At 33.2% G+C, this 11,064-nt stretch overlaps 1 protein-coding gene across 1 annotated transcript in view; it reads right to left on the minus strand.

Annotated features, from left to right (window-relative positions):
• TEX15 (testis expressed 15, meiosis and synapsis associated) overlaps positions 1 to 11,064 on the minus strand; it is a 59,403-nt gene that overhangs the window by 16,937 nt on the left and 31,402 nt on the right. The window contains exons 5-7 of the mRNA XM_081046388.1: positions 4,036 to 4,273; positions 1,759 to 1,905; positions 772 to 931 (exon numbers count right to left, since the gene is read on the minus strand). Coding sequence (XP_080902514.1) covers positions 772 to 931; positions 1,759 to 1,905; positions 4,036 to 4,273 — 545 coding nt within the window. The remainder of the gene's footprint in view (positions 1 to 771; positions 932 to 1,758; positions 1,906 to 4,035; positions 4,274 to 11,064) is intronic.

Genomic DNA, 11,064 nt, shown 5'->3' on the forward strand with positions numbered 1-11,064 from the left:
ACTGAAACATGATACAACATGTTAGAACCTTGAAAATACTGTTAAGTGAAAGTCACCAGTCATCACAGCCCACATATTTGACTTCACTTATACGAAATGTCCAGAATAGGCAAATATATATAATAAACAGAAGGGAGATTAGTGATTGCTTGGGGGGCGGAATGCGGGGAAATGGATATGATAGTTTTTAAAGGGTACAGAGTTTCTTTTAGAGATGATAATGATAACATATTATGCTCACTAGGCAGGCAGAAACAAACATTTTTTTTTAAAAAGTGTGTGTGTCGGCAAGGATGTAGAGTAATTATGTAACCTGATGCAACCACTTTTGAAAATTGCCATTATCTTTGAATTGTGTTGCACATTCCTGATGTAGCTATATATGCTACTGAAAAGCTTTTGCACATATATGCATTGCAATACTTACATGAACGTTTAAAACTGCAATGTCTGGAATATGAATAAAACTGGAAAGTGTCCAAATAGTCCCAGAGGAACAGTGTATAGTCACAAAATCGAATACTATGTGTATGCATATATACGTGAATGAAAATGAAGAAACTACAGTTATGCATCAGAATGAAAGAAACACAAATACACTGAGCAAAAGAAGTCACAAAGATATCTGCAATATAATTCTAGACACAGAAAATTGAAAATAGGTAAAGCACAACTATTTTACTTAGAGAATAATAATGTATTAGAAAATAATATTCAGACGTTGTAAGACTAGCTCAAATACTACTGAAGTAGAATACTGTATTATCTTACCAGTCCTCTTAGGCAATCCTGAGAGGACTCTCAAAGATGTCACATGGTGTCCATTATCTACTTTTTGACCAATAAATTTTACTGTTACTATTGCGAATGGAAGACACTGCCTAGGTTTATCGACTGGCTTTGATAGAATATTGTATTCATAGAAGTATACCTGAAAGATAAAGAAGAAAAAAAATTTGTATGCTGATTAATTTTAGTGGACTTGAATAAGCCCATATTTTTAAAAACTAATATAATTGCATGATGTTATTTATTCATCTGCTTCCATATACTATCCCCTCCGCTCCCCGCCTTCTTCAACCCTAGTTTTTTGGAGGGTGTACAATTTTTTTTCCTACCACATATTTTTTCCTTGGTTGGCTACCAATGTTGGCAGAAACAGACACTATCTGTTTTTAAATTTAAAAAGTATTTTTCCATGAAGAGTTCAATGTTTTGCATGTGCTGTGAACCACTATACTATATTTTATTTGGTTGGAAAAGTTAATTAGGAAAATAACCATAGCTTAATACATTTTACATGTGGGAGCATATACATACCTCTAGAAATTTATCTTAATTTAATCATGTATATGATTATATATATTATATATATATAATTTAATCTTCTGTAGAAGATTAAAAGGAAGGTTTACTGACTCAACAACATTCGATAGAAAATTACTGTGTCACATATAATGACTGATACAAAAGCTGGCATGTTTTGCAAGATAGGAATTTATCTATGGAACATCTACATAAAAGCAGTCACAGTACTTTGAACAGAATTCAATATCAACTTGAATATTTCTTTACCAACATTCTCAGATCTCAAATATTAAAACATCTTTCACTATTTATTTATTTAAAGTCATATTATATTGAATGACTTAAAAGAGATTTTCCTTTAATATTCTGGGAAGTTGTTTTAAGTCTTGTATCATACAACGTAAAGCATGTGATTTTCAAATAGTCAAATGAACTAAAACATTAACATACTGCTGATCTGTAGGCTTGTAGCTCAATGGTGTCTTTCAGAGAAGGTATACTTCTTGACATATGGCAATCAAAATTAGGAGAAGGATCCAAAGAAACTTTGTTTTTATCCACCGAAGGTTGAATTTTCTTCACTTTCCCAAAGATAACCTTAAGACAAAAAAGGCAAAAAATAAGGCAAAAAAAAAGGCCATAAAAATACACCAAAGCACTTTAAACTTTCATACTCAAATAGAAGAGTAAAGATAGCTCTCTTTCTTAAAGAAAGAAATATGAATGGAGAGATAATCCATGTTCCAGATGAATGAGATAACTTATGGCAATTATGTCAATTTCCTCCAAATTAAACTCTAAGACTACAGTAATTCCAATAAAAATTTCAGAAAATATATTTGTAGAAATGAGTTTTAGTCTAAAAACTTATCTAAAAGACTGACCAAATAAGAATAACCTGACAATTCTGAAAAAAATGTTTCAAAAAAGATTTGTGGGTCAGATATAGAGAATGATGGAACAGGACAGGTGACCTGCACTTCCAGATATTAAATACTTTTTAAAAGGATGGTACTACCACAATAAAAGGCAGAGAGGGGGAAGAATTGAAGAAAATAAAACCGCTAGGTAAGTCCAAACATCTATAAAAATATAATACTAAAAGTACCATTTGAAGTAAGTGAAGCAAAAACAGATTATTCAATAAATGGTATGAAACAACTAAAAATAAATTCCTTTCATAATCTATAAGCAAAAACAACAAGCAAGTTATATATTTAAGTAATGTAAACATTGTAGAAATATCAGAAAATCTTTATCTCATCTCAAAGTGATAATTCTTTTCTAAGCATGTGTGCCAAGAAACTGTAACTCTAAAACAGACTTCACTGTAAAATATTAAAAAATTTCTGAACATCAAAAATAAATGAATATAAAATTAAAAACATATGAATATGATTAAGTGATAAAAGACGATGAGGAAGAAAATGGAATTAATATAAAAACAAGTACACATTTTATTTAAAATCAGCAATTCTATGACTTATTTTTAAATATGCTAATATATTCATTCAAAATTAAAAATAATACTAAATGTAATGTGGAATCCTATATATTTGGATACTGGAAGTGAAAAAACAGTGGAAAAACTGGCAAAAACTGAATAAAGTCTGTAGTTTAGCTAACAGTACTGTATCAATATTAGTTTGTTTTAATTTTATTTTATTAATTTTTATTCCTCTTTATTTTTAATTGAGATATAATTGACATATACAATGTTAGTTTCTTAGTTTTGACAAATGTGCCATAGTTATGTGAACAGTTAACATAAGGGAAGCTGGGTGTACATATACAGGTACTGTACTATCTTTGTAACTTTTCTGTAAATTTAAAGTTATTATAATGTAAAATAAAAAGTTTATTTGAAAAAATGAAAACATTAAGTGATAAAACATTACACAGAGAAAAACCTAGCTCTCAAGATAAATGTTAATGAACCAACGATGCTTACAAATAATTGCCAAAAAAAAAAGAAAAAAGCAGGAAACTGGCAAAGGATATTTCTAGACAATTCACTGAATATTTTCAATAAATATATGTAGAATGTTTAAAGGCAGCAGAATTATGAAAAAAGAAAAAAAAACTGAACCAATGAGAAATTTTCACATATTAGACTGGCAAAGATTTTTTAAAAAAGTATAATATACAGAGTTAGTGAGGGTGTGAGATAACAAGCATTCCCACACACTGTGGATAGAAATATCAATTAATACAAGCTGCAAAACAGTTCACAAGTCCCATATACCTGTACTCAGCTTTCCCTAATGTTGACATCTTACATAAGCATGGCAAAATCATCAAAACTAAGAAATTAACATTGTGTAATGCTTTTAACTAAGATAAACAGAAAGAGTTTAGTAACTTTAGCTTAAGCTAGAATAATTATAACCAATGTTTTGAAGGACACTTAAAACACTCTGGTATTAATTACGGTCCGAACAAAAGAAAGAGGGTCAATTAGGACAGAAGAATATCTTCATTGGGAAGGCAAAGATGACAAAGGCTGCTTTTACTTACTTGCAGTTTCGTTTTGTACTGCACACCCAATCAGAATCAGAAATAGGGAAAAATTTCAAATGATGATGATGACAGTAATAAACACTATTAATATTTATTTTACTTAATGTAACTTAAAAATACTAGTAATTCATAGTGAAAGGTAACTATGTTCAGGTCAATTTAAAACAAACTGAATATAATATTTAATATTTGTTTTATGCTACCTACCTTAAAAATTATAATACTTTCTACAGTAATGCTTCTAGATTGAGCATAATTCAAGGCAACATCAACATGTCTAAATATATAAATTCCAAGAAGAGGATTTCCTAATATCTTCAATGTAGATGCTTTGGTACTTATTCCATTCTGATATACTTCAGTCACATCACTCCGAGGAAGTGCTAAAAAGCAGAAATGCTCTTCAAGTTCTCTGCCATTTCTTCCACTCTCACGCATCTCTGACCTAAAGCAAAACAAACATCTTGCAGTTAAATGAGAACATCAACAAAATTTTCCAGAAGATAAATATTTCAGCTTACTGCGGTTAGAAAACAAGACATTTATTCATAACCTTCAGAGGTGCTACTATCCTATGGAAACAAGTTAGGCTGAAAATCATCTAAGGAAAGAACTTAAGAAGAGTTAGATTAACTACTTGTCCAGAATTATGAACTGTATAGGCCAGTGATAATAAGGACTAACATTTCCTAAGTGTTGCTAATATGCCCAACACTGTTAAGATTTAACCTTTGCATTTTATCATTTTGTTCTCAACTCCCCCCAAATAGAGTTGCTATATTATTATGATTATTGTTTTCATTGTACACATTTTTAAAATGAGGAATATGATGTTCAGAGTTAAAACTTGCCAAAGTAGCAAAGTGACAGAGTTGAAACTATTCCAGAACTCAGGTTATTTGTGTTTTGGAGGAAAGGGTATGTGTTTCTTAAATAGATACACATAGAGAGAAACATACTTATGTATATGGTCAATTATTAGGGACATTCTCCATTCTTCAGGGATCTAGATAGCATTTGGGAGAAACAAGCAAGAATTTGATTACACATTCCTATCTTAGTAGTAAGAAAATTATAAATCATCCTTAGAAAAGATTATAATTTGAAGTCCAGATACTCTTGAAATCTTGACTACATTCAAAAACCACTTAAAAATATAAAACAAGTATTGCACCCCTCCCCCCCAAGTGGCAGATTATACAGGGAATTCTACATGGCTTGCTCAAGAGTAGTACTAACAGCTTGTGTGGCAGAGGTTCAACCACTGGGACAGAAATATGATTCCAAATGATTATCAGCAATGGGGAACCTATAGAACCTAGAAAGTAATGCGTATACCACAAAAAGGAAATTGTTTTTGAAAACCACACGCTACCAGTATTTGTTATTTCCTGGAACAGCACTCACAGAATTTGTATAAAGTATAGTATACACATTAGTGTATTAATATATATTTTGAATGACTCACCATTAACAATAGACAGGGCCACAAAACACATGGCCAACAGGTACAATCAAGACTACTGATTAGATCACGACCATTTCTCTCTCAGTTCCTGGGAATATCAACCTTAAGTTTCAACTTCACATGTCATCATTTCCTGCTCTTGCTTTCAACTTGACATCAGCAGATTCTGTGAACCACTAAGATCTCTGTGTTGATTGTTAAGATTTAATTTTCACAGAGGTATTATAATACTTCTTTGTTTTCCCAATTTCTCAATTAATTTTTCTTAGAATCTGGAAAAACATTAACTTTCTGAGCAATAAATAACTGGTAGGAGTGCCTGGAAAGAGACAGGTATTTGCTCAGAAAGTTAATGTTTTCCCACATGGAAACACAACAATAGCAGAAAAGATGGGAGGGAGGGAGGAAATTGAAATACATTGTTGTAAAGTCTTACAATACACATGAATATAACATTATATGAAGGTACACTGTCATAAACTAAAGGTGTATAATGCAAACCCTAGAGCAGGGTTTCTCAACAGTGCACCACTGACATTTTGGGCCAAATAATTCTTTGTGTTACCTAGTCATCTTACTGGCTAAACATTATATCCTCTTAAGGGATTATGTAGAATGAAAAAATATAACATTAAAGATCTGACTCAGTGCTCCAATAACCTACATAACTCAAAGTAGAAAATATTCTCTGGAGTTTGTATTGGTAATAATATATAATAATAAATACTTTGTAGTTTCCAATGTATGTTTTCAGAATTACATTTGAAAAAAATTTAGGACTAAACGTAATTTAGATAATAAAAATGACCAATAAAAAATTAGCCTTTAGAACTATTTCTAGATCTAAAAAGTGTTGTAAGAGGTCAAGTTTTTGAAGTTATTCAGACACTAGGATCTATGTTAGCTTGTTAAATGACAGAAGCTCTGAGTCTCAAGACTTCCTTTTCAGAGACAATAGGTAAAATGAATCTTAATTGTCTTGTGTGTGTATAGTTACGTAATCAGATAAGAATATGAATGCTTTCTACATACAAAGTGCTCTATTACCAAGAGACATTAATACCCATCAGATTCTATGCTAATAGGATATTTATATTATCTTAAATATAAAAACTACATAAGAGTTAAGAATGATTTTCCAGAAATATTTTCTCATGTTTTTATGCAGCAATACTAATGAAGAATATGTGTCACAATTTGTCACACCCGAACCTTATACATACTTTAAGCTCTAAAGCTGAAAGTTCAAAATCAACCCAGCATTCAAGTGTTGATTTTGTAGATATACTCTTAGTTGTGCATTGGTCATTATTTTTAAACCATTTTTTCATTAAACATTAACAAATGTAAAAGAGACAAGAAAACTTCATTGATAAAGAAATTATATATATATAAGTTAACACAGCACAACGAATGAGTGGTAGAAAGAGGATTAGAATCTTAGATATCTTTTGGAAGACTATGAACTTATAATTAACTGTGCTACCATGTCTATCTAGAAACCAACTACAACAGAGTACAAGGTATAAGTGTCTCAAATAGAATGCCTATGTCAGTTAATTACATTACACAGAAGAGGTTCCAAGATAACTTGTATATAGTAGGTTAAATGGAAATTTGTTTTTGAGTAAATAAAAACTATAAGTATCATTAACTCCAAGTTTAACTGGAAACAAAAAATGCTATTTAGCTACTACTACTGGTTGGTTATGTGGCCACTGAGGGGGCCTAGAGGACAGAATGAAAGTATTAAGTATGTTTTCTACAAAAAGTTAAAGAAAATGAAGTAATTTGCTTTAGAGAGCTTGAAAGGGAACTTAAGTGTTTCAAATTCATCAAACTGCTGTTGATAAGTGATCACTGTCCAGCTAGTAGAATGTGAAATTTATGAAATGAAGCATAGACAGCTAAGAGAAGTTGGGATTTAACAAAGTTTAAATAAGAAAGAAAATTTTGATTGAAGGTTAGTGACATTACAAAGATGGTAGAGTAGAAGACCCCAGTCTCTGGCCCCAACAAAGATCAATAATCAGGCAGCTATCCATCAACAGAAACAGCTCTGGGAGAGCTCTGGAGTCCACTTAAAAAACTTCAGCAACACAGAGGCACAAAAACTTGAGAATAACTGCACAAAAAGAGGACAAACAGCTTCAATATGCCTGTATCATCCCACCCAAGTCAGCATTGATCAGTGCCAAGAGGGAATTCCCACAGGTAGAAAGGTTTCCCCTTGCTCGGAAAGTAAGTATTATGCTAAATGAAATAAATCAGAAAAAAAAAGACAAATACCATTATGATCTCACTGATATGTGGAATCTAAAAACATCATAGAAACAGAGAGCAGAATGGTGGCTGCCAGTGCCTAGAGTGGGGGCAATGAAAAGATGTTGGTCAAGGTACAAAGTTTCAGTTACAAGATAAATAAGTTCTGAGGATCTAACATACAGCATGGTGACGATAGTTAATACTATATTGTCTACTTGAAAGTCGCTATGAGAATAGAGCTTTAATGGTCTCACCATAATGACAAAATGGTTCCTTTCTTAGGCTCTAGGAGAGAAACTCTCCTTGTTGGCAGAATTCAGTTACTTAAGAGTTAGAAGACTGGTGTCCAGTTTCCTTGCTGGCTATTACTTGAAAGCTATTCCCAAGTTCTAGAAGTTACCCGCTTTCCTTGGCTCCTAACACATTTCTTCCATCGTTATAGCCAGCAAAGGCAGGCTAAGCCCCTCTCTCATACTTCTCTTATTCTGTCTCCTCTCTCTGATCCACTCTTCTGTCTCCCTCTTACATTTTTAAGAGCTCATATAATTAAACAGGGCTCACTGAAATAACTGAGGATAAACACCCATTTATCTCAAGGTCCTTAACCTCAATCACATCTGCAAAGTTCTTTTTGTTATGTAAGTAACATATTCGCAGGTCTGGAAATCAGGGTGTAAGTTACTTTGGGGGAGCACTATGCCGTTTATCACAGGCAGATTCTGAACACATCTAACCCCTCAACAATATCAGGAAATCAAGTGTTTTGTCCTTGACCGTACACCGCTGTCCATAGCTTTAGCTTTAGCTATGTCATGACTTCTCTCATGGCCATTAAGAGCGCTGCCAGCAGCAACTCGGCATACTGGATTCCTTGCTCACAGCCACCAATAGGGACAATGACTTGACCTATCAGGATTTCCAAGCAAGTCTCACATTGTGTTCTACTGAACTGAAAAAAGGAGAAAATTCTGAGATGTCCTAAATTAAATTACAATAAAGAGGTTAATCAGTTAACCTGCAGGGCAAAACCAACAAAAGACTGGTTACATTCCTCAATGTACGCTGGAACTTTGAATTAACTTATTGACTAGGCTTCTACATCAGTAAACCAATAAAGGCAAGGGGAATGGGTCAAAGAACAGCTTAGATTAATTATGTAATAAGATGATTTAGAATTATTAGGGAGACTATAGTCTACTCATTTGATGACCCTTTATACGTACTCTTCTTCCAACACATATACTTTCAAAAATGCTCATGCTCACACCAAACACCTTCAATCCACTTCACAAAAGGGAATAACCTGAAGTCCCATCCAGTTATTGCATCCAACTTCAGATCCATGATGTAATGTGCCTTAATTTCCAACAGGTATGGACATAGATCCATATAGTAACATCCATTTAAGCAATATATGGCTATAAAATTTAACTTACTTATACCCAAAATACACTGGTGGAATAAAAACAGAATAACTACAATTAAATTCAGAAAAGTGAAGAATGCTACAAAATTGGTCAGTGTTAACTGGCCCTTAGCAGAAAATATATCCTTCTAAAAAGTAGTTGCTAGGATTCTTTGCCTTCAAAATTCCAAAGGCTAGTAACCATAACAAGATCTTGTTTAGACAATGGTTCCAATTAGGAATATCCATCTCCTGGCAACAAGACTCTGAAAACTTTCCATCCCCCAAAGCCCTGAATTTGGAATTGACTTTACTTATTGCAATTTGATACTACCAGTTTCTTCCCTCAGATTGTATTTAAAATATATCTTTACTGTAGAAACGTGAGGAGTTCCATTTATCATGTGGAAAACGCTTAAAAAAAGGTATGTGGGAAAAGTAGAAGGCAATATATTTGTGTTGTGTGGAATACTTATTTCCCTTTAACCCTCTTTCCTTTTAAACCCACATTCACATTAACTTCGTAAAAGGTGAATTCTTTACTTCAAGCTAATCTTGCAAACCTGGATCTGTGAAACTACGCCTTAAACTGAAAGGCTCTTTCTTACTAATTCTGAATTTTCAAGGCCTCTTGGATTTAAGCAGAAAATGGTCAAGGCACTTCAATATCCTGACTTTTTCATACAATTTTGCCCCAAATCAGAGTCTCATAAAGCACATGGTCTATACCCTAAAGTATAAGGGATTATCACCAACTTCCCATGTGGTAACAGTGGGAGTCCTTATTTCCATCTTTCCAGGTTAAATCTGTATTTCCGAACCTCTTATATAACTACCCCTTCCCAGGACTAACTTCAGTATCAGTTGGAATACTACTGACTTCAAATACAGAAATCTATTCAAACTGGCTTAAAAATAACTTCTTATAACAAGAAATTCAGAAATCAAGCAGACTATCAGGGTTGATCAATTCCATGGCTCCAGATGTCATCGAAGATTCAGGTTTTTTCATCTCTTTGTGCTGCTATCCTTAGCTTTAGGGTAACCGAACACTAGTCTCTACTTATTATCCCAAGAGTGCTATCAGTAGCTTAAGCAACATGCTTCCTTGTTCACGTCAGACTGGCTTTTCTTCCTCAGAGACCCCCCCCAAGCGAATCCATCCTCAGTGTGTCACTGGCCCAAACTGATTTAGCTCTGCCCACTCTTCGAACCAATCAAAGTGGAGGACATTAACCATGATGGCTCAGTGTACTCATCTGGAGAGGAATGTAAATTGAGATTGCAAGTTCAAATTCAACCACAGTATCTGACAATCTTTAAAATGATATCCTTTCATACAAATTTGAAGTGCTTAAAAGTAAGTTATTTTAAAATAAAAAAGGATCAAGTAAGGTAATGAACTTAAGAATTCAGTTTCTCTTTTACCCATTAAGACCAGATCAAGTTTCTTCAAAACATATCTCAAGACTCTTAGGAAAAATAATCAATCCCTCTATCTTTATTATAACATTGTATTTTATATTTAGCTGTATGTCTTCTCCACTAGAATGTAAACTCTTTAAAGCTGAGGAGAAAACATTTTTCTCTGAGGGTGTCAAATACAGTATTTTCAACCCATGGTTGGGAATGTGCATATGCGGAGAGCCGACTGTGGTTGTATGTGGATTTTCGACTGCACAGGTTGAAAATCCTGGGGGTTAGGGCACTCCTAACCCTCATGTTGTTCAAGGCTCAACTGTAATATCTGACATGGTAGGCACTCAAATGTTTAATGAATGATCAAATACACAGATGTTTATATTAATGTGTTTTTGCTGCTTTCACACTTAGGAAGTGGTAGACGGAATGTAGATAAGTAGAGACTGGTATTTTTTGGGATCTACTTGCTTTTGCTGAGACCACAGATTTATAGACTCTCTAAGGGGAGTGATAAAAAGAAAAGCCAGAGGCAATCAACATTATTAATGCTTTTTCTTTTTATTCTATTACTCTACTATTCTGCTAACTGTTCTTATTTATTTTCCCTCTCTACCTGTGCCTTAAGGATACTTAAGGGTACTTCCTACCATCATTGATTTTTAAACACACAAAATTA

This window comes from Rhinolophus hipposideros (assembly GCF_964194185.1).
Source record: "Rhinolophus hipposideros genome assembly, chromosome: 4".
NCBI lineage: Eukaryota > Metazoa > Chordata > Mammalia > Chiroptera > Rhinolophidae > Rhinolophus > Rhinolophus hipposideros.